Source organism: Zootoca vivipara, chromosome 13 (assembly GCF_963506605.1).
Source record: "Zootoca vivipara chromosome 13, rZooViv1.1, whole genome shotgun sequence".
NCBI lineage: Eukaryota > Metazoa > Chordata > Lepidosauria > Squamata > Lacertidae > Zootoca > Zootoca vivipara.
Genome location: NC_083288.1, coordinates 36,526,510 through 36,540,832, shown reverse-complemented (window position 1 = coordinate 36,540,832; position 14,323 = coordinate 36,526,510). Strand labels below are relative to the sequence as shown.

General features: G+C 44.6%; 1 protein-coding gene across 3 annotated transcripts; it reads right to left on the bottom strand.

Annotated features, from left to right (window-relative positions):
• Positions 1-2,593: 2,593 nt before the first annotated feature.
• Positions 2,594-12,109, bottom strand: EMP3 (epithelial membrane protein 3). 3 transcript variants are annotated; one of them, XM_035134616.2, is made up of 5 exons: positions 11,772-12,109; positions 7,807-7,899; positions 4,985-5,087; positions 4,732-4,872; positions 2,594-4,101 (listed from the first exon to the last, which is right to left on the bottom strand). In XM_035134616.2, exons 2-5 carry the CDS (start codon positions 7,882-7,884, stop codon positions 3,932-3,934), a joined length of 492 nt encoding a protein of 163 aa, XP_034990507.1. In that variant the 5' UTR covers positions 7,885-7,899; positions 11,772-12,109; the 3' UTR covers positions 2,594-3,931. The 3 variants fall into 3 exon arrangements, with proteins under 3 accessions (XP_034990507.1, XP_034990509.1, XP_034990508.1); XM_035134618.2 differs by lacking the exon at positions 11,772-12,109 and adding an exon at positions 8,367-8,670; XM_035134617.2 differs by lacking the exon at positions 11,772-12,109 and adding an exon at positions 8,057-8,301.
• Between the last annotated feature and the right edge of the window lie 2,214 nt (positions 12,110-14,323).

Here is a 14,323-nt window from a genome sequence, read left to right as displayed (position 1 = left end):
CTAATATATCACTTTTTCAGCAGTGATAAGCTTAGAAAAAAGCCAATTATGGCTTTAAAAAAGAAAACTAGCACAAGTGACACAATAAAACAGCCTGCTTCATTGTTTAGTATCCTGCCACTTGCTGACAAAAAATTACTTGAGCTCTCTTATCTTGATGTTTCCTTCAAGAAGAAAGTTGCCGGAGAGGTTCTGTTGCAGTCATATAGCTTCTTGAGCAATGTACATGATTGCTGATCTTAGACCTTGCCTAATGATGGAGGTACCACCTAAAACCTTCGGGGAAGGGGCTCCCCCTGTCAAAGACCACATTCCTTTGGAGGTGCTCATCAGTTGGAGGCAGCATACTAGCAGGAGGTAGGGCTGAAGCCATGTTCTTCCTGTCTCCCCAGTCAGCCGGTTGCCAGAAGATAGATAGATAATAACACACAGCTTGCAGAGGACTTCTGAAATGAGGTGGGCAGGCTACAGATTACCAGCCCCTCATCTTAGACACCAACAGATATTTGAGAGGAACTAATAAACTGTCTCCTTGATAAAGGCGCTACACAGGACATTGCTTTGTGGCAGTCAGCTCATTGGTCAATCTAGACCAGTTTTGTTGACATGGGCTGGCAGCAGCACTCCTTGGCCTCGGGCAGGGATCTTTCCCAGCCTTGCCCCCTTTCAATTAGAGGTGCAGGGTACTGAGTCTGATTTCCCCTAAGTTAAGCATGTTCTCCATCCCTGGGCTATGGGCTCTTTTTAGCAGCTGCACAGCCTCTAATTCAGGGATGGGGGACCTCCAGATGTTGGCGGCCTCCCAACTCCCATCAGGCTCAGCCAGCAGGACTGAAGGGCAGGGATGAAGGGAGTTGTAGCCTGACAACATCTGGAGAGCCGCAAGTTCCCCACCCCTAATGTAATTCTATATTTGTTTTAATTAAAATGGAAGATTACAGGTCAGACAGATTGCATGTTATGGTAATCATCTCAGCCCTACAGTATAAGGAACCTGCTGCGTCAGGCAAAGGCCTATCTACATCATCATTCTGTTTCCACAGTGATCAACCAGGTGCCTTTGGGAAGCCTGTAAGGGCAGGAACACATCAGCACTCTGCCCACCTGTGATTCTGAGCAATAGGTATTCAGGGGCATGATGCCTCTGACAGTGGAGGCAGAACACAGCCAGTGTGGCTGGTAGCAGAATATTAGGAGTTCCCCTCTTTTCCCCCAACTGAGAATCCCCGCTGAGTATGCAAAATCCAGAATGGACTGCCCTTCTACCCCTTAATGTTGCCTGCTTGTTTCCCAGTTGCCTTCATGACTAACTTGAGGACTAGAAGCATGCCTTCGAAAAGGCTGGCAATCTGCGTCAGATGAACCATGGATACGCAGCAGTGTTTTGTACTTGTGAGAGATACGCTTTGCTCCCTGCGGCTACGTTTCCTCTATTTAGGACAGACGCATAGAACCAGAATCAGAAGGGAATCAAAGGTCAACTAATCCAAGCTCTAGCTCATGCAGGAAATCCACTACTACAGCACCCCGATAGGTGGCCATCCAGCCTCTGCTTTAAAACTTTGTAACAAAGCAAAGCCCACCATCTTCTAAGGCAGGTGTGGGGAACCTTTGGCCCTCCAGGTGTCGCTGAACTACAACTTCCATCCCTGGCCACTGACTTGCTGGGGCTAGTGGAAGTTGTAGTTTAGCAACACCTGTCCTACGGTATTAGCTTACTCCCACCCGCCGTGGTGTCAGCTGCCTTTTTCTAGCTGCATTCCCTTGCTTCTACTCTTGTGAAAAGACAAGCTTTAGGGTGGCTGGTGGATAGTTAAACATTCAGATTTCAATTAGGTTAAATATTTATTGGTTCACGTGCCCAGATCTCTGCATCAGCAGATGGTATATTAGTGCTCTTGGCAGGCATTAAGCTGCACTTTTATCTCAGCCCAAGTGCACAGTGAGGATGGAAAGCAGCTGTACCTAGGGAACTGGGGTGGGGGTGGGGGTTGCTGGCAGATCAGGACCAGCGAACACAAGGTTCGTAGGGTCTTATATTCAACTAAGTTTTACTCAGGGCAGAGCCACTGAAGTGAATGATGCAACTTGGCCAAGTTCATTAATTTCACTGAGTCTACTCAAAGTAAAACTTTGCTGCATTCCAACCATAGTCTCCACTCAGCCATGCAGATCCCCATCTTTTCCAGCCTCACCGATATCACAGGTTGTTTTGAGAATAACATGGGTGGAGGAGGAAGCTTCTATGAAGGGGAGATTGAAATGCAATAAAAACAAGTTTGCTCAGTCGGAAGGCAGAGAGTTTGGGCAAGGAGGGACTGAATGAATAACAGCAGTCCAGAGTTGGCTGGAAGAGGTGCCACAAGCATTTCTGCAAGGAGGAAAGCTTTTTTTAATGATGTTGGGTGTTGTGGATTTGGAACAGCATGTTTGCTTCTGCACTCTCATCCACTCAGCCTGCACTGTTTGTAAATAAACAGATTATTAGAAAAGATACTCTGTTCTGTTCGCCAAAGGAAAGTTTCCTTGTGAAGACTACGGGAATGTGAGACAAGAATGTGAAACACTTGAGTCCACAAAGGAACACATGGCTCTGCTGAATTTTGTTTATTAGGTTTTCTTTTATTCTTAAAATGCATATAAAATATTAAAAGGCCAGGTCAAGAAGGTGAAAGGGGACTTTGGGGGAGCCAGCACATATATAATACTGTTACAGAAATATCATTGGAAGGAACCAGTTTTTAATAACTTGCAAGCAGGCTGCTACTGGAGAAGCGAAATCTTTCCCATGTTTTCCAAATAATTTTGTGCATAATTACTATGGGGCAGGAAGCCAGGATTAATCCTCCCAGTTTAAGAAAAATGGTGGATATGATTAGCTTTAATCCCCCACCCTATGCTGTTTTGGGGGAAAGTACAGAGTATAACCTCAGACTGTGGGGGGTGAGGTACTCCTTTAAAGTGGTTACTGGCTGGAGGGGAAGAAGAAAGTGATGCTGAGTTCTCACCAGGGTCATTTTAACACATTCTGCAGAAAAATGGGGGTTTGTTACTGAAGGTGGACTCAAGAGGGAGTTATAATCACTTGTGACTCCCTGAACAGTGGGCAGGTATTTTGCAAGTATTAGCAAATGATTTTGTCCAAATCACAACTCGCATTTTTAGGCTGCCGCTTAAAGTCTTAAGTGAAAACCTAAAAATACATGATTTTAAGTGTGCGTAACATCACATGCAAAAATGCCCTTATCTTTCATGGTTGAAATTCAGAAGATGAAATTCATTTTTTGTGGTGATATCAATGACCAATTTCAAACTCTGCTATCTTGCAGGCTCTGTGCATAATGTCCCAGCAGTTAAGAAACAAGAGAGAGTTGCAGATTTTTCAGTTCATGACAAAAAGTTCTGTATGGACAATGTGATATAAGTCCTACTTTCTATTATTTTTGTGGCTTCAGTTATTTCAATGAATTTATTAGGTTCCCCCCACGTTTGATATTTTAGCTTCCAAGTTGCAAATGTGGAAAGAACACTGATTATTTTTTATTTTAAAAAAACCCCACAAGAAACATATTCAATCCTCCATTTTTAAAAATGGGGATTAAAAGAAAAAAAGAATGCTAGAAATGTTTGCAAGTTTGAGTTTTAATGTGTATTTCCATTTTTGCCAAATCTGAAAAATCAAAGAGCCCTAGGAAATGCTAAGTGCAAGATGACACCCCTTTAACTTGCTGTATTATGTGGAAGTACCCGATAACATGCAAACAAGGGGTAATACACTCACAATGCAGAATCCCAGTGGACCAATCCATGTATCGCATAGGATTTTGTACCGTAACTGCCTTTGAAAACTGCAAAGAGTTAATACATAGCTAAATTCAGAGGAGAACAGGGCTCCTTCCAAGGCAAGTGGGAGAGATCATCCAGTTGATGGTCACTCCTTTTTCCGAAGGTGGATGTAAATGATTCCACTGATAAGAGCCAAAGGAAAGGACAGCCACGCCAGCACAAAACAGTAACCAAAAGACCCACCCAATGGTCGGTGATGCTGGAACTCTTCCACGTGGGTGGTGTAGATCACGGCAGCTGTGAACACGGAGATAGCTGGAAACAGATCCAAGCAGACAATTAGCACTGGATCCCTGGCTACATCTGACTGCCTAAAGCTGCATTCAATGCTCACATCCTCACCAGGTATTTAAAGCTCCTGGCTTCCCCCCAAAGAATCCTGGGAACTGTAGTTAAGGGTGCTGGGAATTGTAGCTCTTTGAGATGTAAACCATAGATTAAAGCCAAGCGCTTTAAATGTACTATCCCTTTGCAACATGACAATGAGATCCCAGGGGACAAATCTCACCGGCATCCATATTGGTATCTGCACTTTGCGTCTCAGCATCGAAGAGAAGAGAACTATAACATATTTCAGATTTATCCAGTAGAATTACCCCAAAAGTGGCAGCATAGTTAGTAATTTGGTGTTGCTGGATCTTGTGGTATACCTGCATGGTTCTTCCTCCTACATATCCTCACCACTTCCTCACAAGAGCAGCTGCTACACATATACATGTCCCCCTCCATCACACTGCTTTACCCCGGGCTGCACTCATACTTCTCCCCATCCAAAGTATTACTTCCTTTCTGGCCCCTATGCTGCATCTCTCCCTGTGAGATTTACTACTCGCCGCCAGCTAATTAAACTGGTCTCTAAACAGCAAATTACCACACCATACTTACATGTAAGTATCTGGAAGATCCCAGTGGCGTAGAACAGGCTTCCCCGCTTCATGGTGTAGAGTTGGCACATGAAGATAATGAAGGCTAAGCTGGAGAAGAGAAGACTTAAAACCATGAAGGCTTGGACTGCCTGAAGCCATGCTGTGGGGGAAAGATAAGTGTGGGGGTGGTGAGAGAGGAGGAGACTGTATACTGTACATGCAATAGAGAAGCAGCAGTTAATATGATGTGCAATAGCCTTTGCGGTACTCACCACTCTCAGAGACAGGTTTGCAGTCCCAGCCGCTGCTGTGGTTATTATGTAAGCAATCATACCAGATGTTCACGGTTTCCTTGTCAGGCAGGACCCACCAAGACTGGAAGAGAATTGCAACGGAGATTTTAGAAGCAGGCCTCCAAGGAGGGCTGGCTGGCTGGCTGAGCTTTTCTGTTGGGGAAGCCAAGTAAGAACTGACTCCAACCAAGCAGTCAGCAAAACTTTACAAAAGCCTGTTATTTCCCACCACAAATGGCTTGCACAGGTCAGTGTGGCCAGTGGGCTGATAACATTACTGGACATGCTTGGAAGACTAGTTTTCAAAGTTCAAAGGGAGTTTGCTTTTGAGAGCAATCTTGAAAGTGATAAGCACCAAGGTAATGGTTTTCTCAAGGCCTTTCCACACCTAACGTACCAACAAACATGAGATGAGTTTGGGACCACATAAGAGGGAACTAGCATTAACCATGGCTCTCAAGTGTATCTCTATGATTTGTATGATAATGTGTGTCTCCAAACGTGTTTATTATTCTTAATAATAATAATAATAATAATAATAATAATAATAATAATGTATTATTTGTACCCCACCCATCTGGCTGAGTCTCCCCAGCCACTCTGGGTGACTCCCAATCGAGTATTTATTTATGGGGTCAGTAACTCACTGTGCCTAAATTCCCAGGGCTAATGGCACTGCCCTTCTTTACTGTGCTTTATTATCCCCCTGCTGCAGATAGGGAACCAAGTTTGAGAGAGGGCGGTTTGCCTGAGACCTCCTAATAAGCTACACTGCATATATAATAAATAAATATGTCTGTCTGTCTGTCTGTCTGTCTGTCTGTCTGTCTGTCTGTCTCGGGGAAGCTCAGAGTGGAATTACACATGATTGCAAACCCAATCTTTCTATTTAAAAGTAATGTAGAAGTGGGGAAAGGAAAATGAGTGAGTGGAAGGGGAAGCTTTTTAAATCGTTGTCTCATTCACTGATTCTCCTCCATAATTTATTTTTGCTTCTCTTGCAGGACCTTATTTTCTAAGGCAAGGGAGTGGGGTGGGGGCAGCCAAAGGGCTGCAGGGGAGAGCTGACAGATTGGGGAATGGATAGGAATCTAACCTACAGATTCTCCCTTGCAAACCCTGCTGGCTCCAATGATGAAGCAAATGCAAAGTTAGCCTCATAATGTGTTGTTTCACTCCCAGATACACCATGAAAACCTGGGGATTCAGCTATACAGAGTCTGAGTTTTAATTGTTCCTTTTTTGGTAAGGAGCATGTCATATTCTATCAAATATGAAGTATCTGCACGAATAAAAGAATAATGACAAATGTAAGTAGTCTGTGCAAAGCAGAAGAAACATCCACACTTACAGTACAGCCCATAACTTATGTTAATGGGTGTGCCATTCCATTTTCATTTTCAATAAGCTGTCATCTCACGGAAATGCGTGTCAGGGCTTAACGAAGACAGTGAAGTACACACAGACACAGTTGATGAATAAATTGTCAGTCCACCCCCAACACTGGCTGAAGATGCAGGCTCTAGCACAATTATCAGTTTAAAAAGTTAACAAAACACCTTGAGTCAGGAGTAGAAGCGACAAAAAGATTCCAAGGCTACAGCTGCCAAATTAAGACACACCAAAATAAAATTAGGACTCTTCTTCCCTTTCCTTTTTTTGTCCCCAGGGACCAGAATAAAGCAGTACAGAACCAAAAATAAAAATAAAAATCAATATTGAGATCAAAATAAAGGAGGCAAAGCACAAAAAGTACTAAAGAAAATTGGCTCCAATTTCTCACCTATCAGCATAGTCCTAACTATGTCTACTCAAAAGTAAATCCTATTATATTCAGTGAGGCATACCTCCAAGCAGTGCTTTTAAAAAAAATGTTTAGGGGTACTCTCATTTTCCTACTCATATTGTACTGCCCCTAAATGAGGCTAAACTTAGATTCACAAAATGTTTAGGGGTATGCACGGCCCTGCGTCCCCCCAGAAAAAAGCACTGCCTGCAAGTCAGTGGGGTTGGGATTGCAGCCTATTTTATGCCATGTCAAAAGCAGAAATCCCATTCTAAAGAAAGCTATCCTCCACAATAAATTAACTCTGTGTTCCCAAAGATTAAATGCCTCATTCAGGAGGGAAGTGATAAATAATAATACGGTATTTATACCCCAGCCATCTGGCTGGGTTTCACCAGCCACTCTGGGTGGCTTACAACCCTCTGATGGGTTCCATGTACTTGAAACATGCTACTATCCAATAAGTTGGAGAGCTTCAGTGAATCAACATTTTCCTTTCAGCACCTTCAGAAACTGACTGTCCTTTTTTGTGAGGGTGGGGCGGGGGAGGACTATGGAGAAATTTAAGGGCTGGGCTGGGCCCTTGGAGAGGATTCGGTATCCAGAGCAGGAAGAGCCAGCCAGCACCAACACTTTCAGTCGGGGCTTCTCTATTCTCCAGACCAGCTCCAGGGTCCCTGACAGATGGTGGGCTCTGTAATAATAAATTCAGCACCACCTACCGTAGCAGTACTGCATGGGCTTTATGAAAGATCTCCCCGGATAGGCAGCCCACAAGAACAATGTACGTAGTAAGAATCACATTACAAGCACACAGAGATTGGTTGCTTCCAGGGTGAATGAAATTGTTTACCACACCTGGATTAAGGATTGGTATGCCCACTAAGGCACGGGGCCAATAAAAAGTTGCTTCCAAGAGCCAGATGTGGCTCACAACAGGCTACCAGCTGAACAAACCTATAACAGAGGAGGAAAACAAGATGGACCGGGAGCGACAGCTTCTGCGTTCTCTCACCTTGTCCAACGTGGCGACGAAGAGTAAGATGAGAATGAGGACGTGGAGGGCAGTGACTGCGAAGAGAAGGAAACCCATCTTGGCAGCTGGATGCTGGGGAGAGAAGGGTGGGCAGCATTAAACAAACCCTTGCAAAACGGGGGGGGGGGGGAGAGAAAAAAACCCGAACCTGTTTCCCGCACTTAATATTAGGGATAGGTGAGGGTGTCTAAAATCTGATTAAATCTTAACAGACTTTCCAACTCCATACCTCCCACCTTCTTCACTCAGAAATCTTTCCAGCTCCAGCCTGAGCAACTAGACACCACTCTGTTCCTCCTCTGGAATGTAAGGGCCCCTGGTTTCCCATTCTAACTCCCTCCCCTCCTCAGACTAGTAGAACCCATTCCCCCAAAGTCTTTGACTTGCAGAAGGCCTGTCTCCCCTGCCACTTAAGAGAAGCCAGAAGGAGTCCTGAGGCTCAGCCCCACTATTCTCACCCACTGCATCACTCCCAGAGGACTTGCAAGCCCCAGCTTCTAAGCACATACTGTACATTTCTGTCTAGCTGTTACCCATACCTCATTGGGTCTGTCTGGGGATATCTAGAGCTCCGAGCCCCTCCTTGGACACGCCATATTTCCCAGCCCCCTCCAGCCCAGAGAAGCAAGGAGCTGGGCTCATCCACCCAGCGCACATTCCTGTGGCTTTAGGCTTTGCCCTAATGTGATCCAGATGTTGCAGAGTCATGTGAGCCCTGGGCACGCCAGGGGTGGAGGTAGCAACAGCCTGGCTGTGTCGCTGCCTCCTCCTTCAGTCCCACCAAGGGGCCCTGCCTTTCAAATAGCAGCAAGGGAATCCTGATGGTATACATCAGAAACTGCAGAGCAGCAAGAAAGGCAAAATGAAGTTGCAAACATGAGGTCAATTTTAACAACAACAACAACAACAGCCTGCAGCAGCAACAATTCTACAGTTTCCGACTACATATTCTCAGTAGTTAATTTCTTAAATTAACATTTAAGGCAGGATCATACCACTTTAAACAGTCACGGTTTTCCCCAAAGAATCCTGGGGACTTTAGTTTGCTAAGGGTGCTGAGAGTTGTTAGGAGACCCATATTTCTCACATGAAGCTACAATCCCTAGAGTGGCTTAACAGTCAATACCTATAAAACAGGGATGGGAAAACTTTCTCAGCCGCCAAGCCACATTCTTTTCTGGGCAACTTTCTGGGGACCACATGCCAGTGCCACGTGGAACCAGAAGCAAAAGTGGCTGAGATATTCATGTAAATTTCACCTGTGTACATTAAGCTACTTTCTGCACTGACCCTCACATCCTGCTCCAGCCTCCACCTAGGCAAGCAAGAGGCATTATCAGAGCTCAATGACACATTCCAGCCAGGCAAAAACTGTCAAGAGGGATGTGAAGCAAAGTTAGTGAGAGGGTGTGGCCTGAGGTTAAAAAAAGGGTGTGATCTCGGTAAAGTCACAGGGGCCAGATAGAGCGGTCTAGAAGGTGAGCTTTGGCCTCCATGTCTGAAACACACATCCCTCCCACCCACCCCACTGTAAAGTATTGAAGTCCTATATCATGGCCTGGTACTGAAAACAAGTGCTTGGACTGAATCCTGGTTCAAATTAAGCCCAGTCCATTCTCCTTCCAGATCCACAAATGCTGCCTCCTGGTCTTTCATCTGTCTCCAAAAAGATCCCATCTCAGAAAACTTAAAAGATTCTAGCTCCTACAGTTAAACTTCAATGCTCTCATTTGAAGCAGTAGCACTTTAAAGGGTCACAGCTTCCCAAGTGCTTGTTAGGAGAGCTACAATTCCCATAGTTCCATGGGAAGAGGGTATTGGGTTGTTAAACCATGCTGAGAATTGTAGCTAAAATTGTTACTAAAATCTAAACTCAAAGCAACTTGCAGGGCCATGCTCATAGGGTGGAGAAGGTATGCTAGCTGTGAGAGACAGAACTTTTGGTATCTGCTTGGGTTGATCTGTTTCTCTGCTATCTGGGTATCTTACCATGCACCACATGACTAGGTTTTCACGCTATTCTAATTCCTCTACAAAACTGCAAAATTATGCTAGCTTCCACCAACTTTTAAAATTGTGTGTGCATGCCCTTAATTTGTAAACTGGATACGAACGCTATATGGTCTAGAATTTATATTTGGGGTTTTTTTAAAAAAGAAAAAAATGTTCTCTTCTGCTTTTTGTTTCCTATGAATAACATTTGCAAATGACTCATTCCAGATTGAAAACGCACTCCTCTTTTGAACACTGCCAACACACATACACATATGTCACTAAAATTTTCTGACACTGGCAATTAACATCTGACTCCTAGGCAGAGAGGTCAGAATGCATGGATAGGCAACCTAAATTGCTTGATTACAGAAGAGCTCTTTAGAATAACTTGCTTAGTTTTTCTGTGAGAATACTAAAAACAATGTTAACAATAAACAAGCATCCACAAAATAATGGGTATAAAAACATATTAGAATTCACAAAATGGGGAGGGCACAATATAATACAATCCTAAGTATGCACATTCAGAAGCAAGCGCCACTGAATTTGATGGGACTGAATCCAAGAAAATTTGTTTAGGACAGTAGCAATGCAGCACAAATCCTGCATAACTTTACTCAGCAAGGTTCAGTGAGATTTATCCTACTTCCAAATGTGCACAGGACTGCAGCATCATAGTCCCACTTGCCTGGGAATAAGTCCCAATCAATTCAGCAGGACTTACTTCTGAGAAGTCTTGATTAGGATTGCGGTGTCTACTTTTTAAACAGATACAAAATCCTTTAAACAAATGCAAAAAACAAAATCATTGTCCTAGATATATCTTTAGGAATGAATATCTCCATCAATTTAAGGCCTGGGGTAATTTTCACACAATTAAAGGCATTTCAGCATCTCATTTCTGCTGCATATGAAAATTGCAAATGGGGAATTAAAAAACTGGAAGAGAGACCAACAACAGCATTTACTTTTCCATTGTAACCATCCAGTTTAATCTTAAACCTCATACATGAAAAGTCCCTTTAAAAACCTAGGCTGGATTTTGTCAGCTGTAATGTTGATCTTAGGTAAATAACTGAAGTATATAGGATGCTAGGAAACCCATTTTGGAAGGAGCACGCACCCCCATAACGTATCACATTATCCCAAAATGCAATACACGCTACTTTGGAGAAGGGGCAGCATCTGGGGATCTGAGAGGTTCCCTGATTTCCAAAACCTCAAGCACGTTGTTATTGAAGGCAGACAGGGGTCTGGGGGGGGGAGGGAACACCCCCCCGCTTTTGTTTTAAGTTTCGCAGCTACCCCTTTATGGTGCGCCATGAGTTGGCTAAAACGTGGACGATTCAGGAGGTGGAGCGGGTGAGCTTTATGGGGGGGGGACCTCCATTTGCAAAATTTGCCTTTTACAACGACCTTCGTGTATCGGCCTAAGCAATGCATTTATCGGACTCCATATAAAAAGCGCTGCTAAGGGACATTGGGGCTATCGTCTGTCCGAAGCAAGGCTGCCTGAATTCTCTCGGGGAAGGAAATGGATCATAGCGACGAGCGGATGAAAAAGAGAGGATTTTGGGGAGAGAACGCAGGGTCCAGAGGTTTAGAGCAGGGGGAGGGGCTGGCAATCTGACAGAGGGGAGTGGTTTGCTAAGGCTTCTCCTCCCCCCAGCCCCAGCCGCAGGCGTCAAATTGATGCATCTCCCGTTCAATTCTCTCAAATCCCTTTCTATTTCCTTTATATATATATAAAAAAATCTGGCTGTCAGCTCTTCCGAGCCTAACTGGTAAGATCTCTAGGTCTCTCTTCCCACCCCCAAACGGGAACATTATGGGATCCTACCTAGCACCCTGCTCTAATCCCCCCTCCCAAGGTCTCGTTTCCCAAATTCTCCCTCGAGAACCCAGGAGTTTTGGCACCCAACTTTCCCCCTGGCCCGTTGGATAGGTACCTGGAGGTGCTGATGGAGGGTCTAGGACGGAGGCAGCTTCCTGCTGCTCTTGTTGCTCCTGAAGTTTCCTCTCTTCACCCCCTCCTTGGGGGAAAAAAACCCAAAAATCCCCAGTTTAGCTCATCCACATCGCACCAGGCTCACCGAGCCCTGCCCTTGGCAAATGTCCACGTGGGTGGGACCAGAGAGCGCGTGGCTGGCCAGATGCCCCGAAGAACAGAGTTGGGGAAGGGTGGCTCATTTGGGAGGGCCCGACTTCTTGAAAATTGTAGCGCCCCTCCTCCAGTTGTGTCGTGTCTCTCTTTTGCCGCTTTTCTTCCTGGCTGACAAGGGCTCGGTCTGTGCTTCAACAACTGCACGGAAGGAAGAAACTACTCAGTCTTTTTCACCATTTCACTTTCTTTTCCGGAAAGGGGGTGGGGTGGGGAGAACCTTAATCTGCCTGTCATGAAACTATTAAGACACAGAAGCACTGCCGGGTGAAAAGGGGGGTCTTTTCCTATTACTGACCCCACACACACACATGCCGCACAACAATTTTATTGTGACATGCACTTTGGTGGACTGGAGCCCACTTCTTCAAATGAATTGTCTTCAGAATTATCCTCTGTGTGGACTTGCCAGACCAGCTTTTGGACATTCATCCCGATTTGTTTGCAGGGAGGTTAGATGGAGGAGAGGTTGGGATGACCATTGTGCAAAAACAAGTGTTATCCCACACTTTCCAGTAAGTTTCCCTTTCACCTTACTGGAAAGAAAAGGTGGGGGGATTGGACTCAAAGAAGCTGCACAAGACCTCTCATTCAGCTATAAATACACAACCTGAATTTACTCGTTTGTGATTGAATTTCGTTTTAGCAACAGTCTGGAAGCACCCACAGAGAGGGGTCATAAATGTAAAGAGGGGCCAAAAAGTCACAAAAGGCAAATAGGTACACTCTGGCATTCCATTACAAAGCTTAAAAGTAGTATATAACAACTGTCCATACCGGTAGAAAGACGACATCTTCCTTATTTTGCTATGCTACTTGTAGAGGGAGATGAAAACCTGGTCTCCGTTTAATCTTTAATGAAGTACTGCAATCACATTCAACCTTGGAGCCTTGGAAGGAAAATATGTTTACTGGAATAGGAGAGAAAAGCTGGAAAGCATATAAGAAGGGTCCTATTGGGTCAGGTCAAATATCTATCTAGTTCAGCATCCCATTTCTGAATGTGGCCAATCAGATGCCCCTAGGAAGACCACAAGCAGGGGGCAGGCTCTCCACTGTGTCTGAGCAGCTTTCATTACTAATGACCATTGATAGACCTATGCTCAATTTACTTGTATAAATCTCCCTTTAAAGTTCTCCTACAGTCATTTCCAGACAATCTTTTGATTGAGCACTCTTCTGCCTTGTCTGTGGTGAGGTTAAGCAAATCTTGCCCGACACTATCCAGTGCATTTTCTCCACATTCTCCTTATTATAAAAACAATCAGATTTTTTGGAGTTTGGGGTCTGTTGTGCAAGGACTCCACCACATAAGCAAACTTTTTCGGCAGGGGGCCAGTCCACTGTCCCTCAGACCTTGTGGGGGGGGGGGGGCGGACTATACTTTGGGGAAAAAATATGAACGAATTCCTATGCCCACAAATAACCCAGAGATGCATTTTAAATGAAAGGACACATTCTACTCATGTAAAAACATGCTGATTCCTGGACCACCCGTGGGCCGGATGTAGAAGGCGATTGGGCCGTACCCGGCCCCCAAGCCTTAGTTTGGGGACCCCTGACATAAGCTTTAACTGCACAACCTGAATTTGCTAGTATGTGATGGAGTCCCACAGTGACTCTCTGGAAGTGTCCTAGGACAGTTAAGTGGCCGCCACTGCGTACATATTATACGGTGCTATTTTTCTGGGAAAAGAGGTGCTGAAACTCACCATGAATGCCTCCCTTGTTCTCTTATAATGGCAATGGTGCCCACATGAGAGGTGCCAGAACTGAGTTCCGGTGAGTTCCATCTGAAAAAAGCCCTGATATTATACATTTTATATAATAATTATAAAATGTATAAAGAAGTGCTTTCTACAATCTGTCCTGATTCTACCATTAGTCCAATTATCTGGATTATTGTATTCCTAGGACAGTCTAAAATTTACTGGGCCTGGGCCTCATCATCCATCCATCCCATGAAGTAACAAGGCTCATCACAATTCCTTCCCAAAACAATTATGGTGATCCAGCCCCAAAGTATTAATAAAATGAATGTGTCCCCAAGCATGTGTAGACTACCTCACTTTCACCAGTGGGTCATCCTACCCAAGTCTGATACTTCTCTGCCTCACATCAACAACTTATACAATGGGGCACCAAGATCAGGTGGAAATCTAAAGGCACACCTAGAGCAGCAATAGTAAATACCCTTATTAGGGAGTACGCTGCCCTGAATACCCTAGAACATTTCTGTTTAAATGTACATGGTATTGCACTAGAAACCTAGGTACAGTGGTACCTTGGGTTACAGACGCTTCAGGTTGCAGACGCTTCAGGTTACAGACTCCACTAACC

Bases quoted from the DNA above. Each gene is read 5' to 3' on its own strand.
- EMP3 (XM_035134616.2), bottom strand. From the start codon at position 7,884: ATGGGTTTCCTTCTCTTCGCAGTCACTGCCCTCCACGTCCTCATTCTC. The intron at 5,088-7,806 runs GTGAGAGAACGC...ATTCTCTTCCAG, and splicing joins TCGTCGCCACGTTGGACAAG to TCTTGGTGGGTCCTGCCTGA. The intron at 4,873-4,984 runs GTGAGTACCGCA...TTTCCCCCACAG, and splicing joins CAAACCTGTCTCTGAGAGTG to CATGGCTTCAGGCAGTCCAA.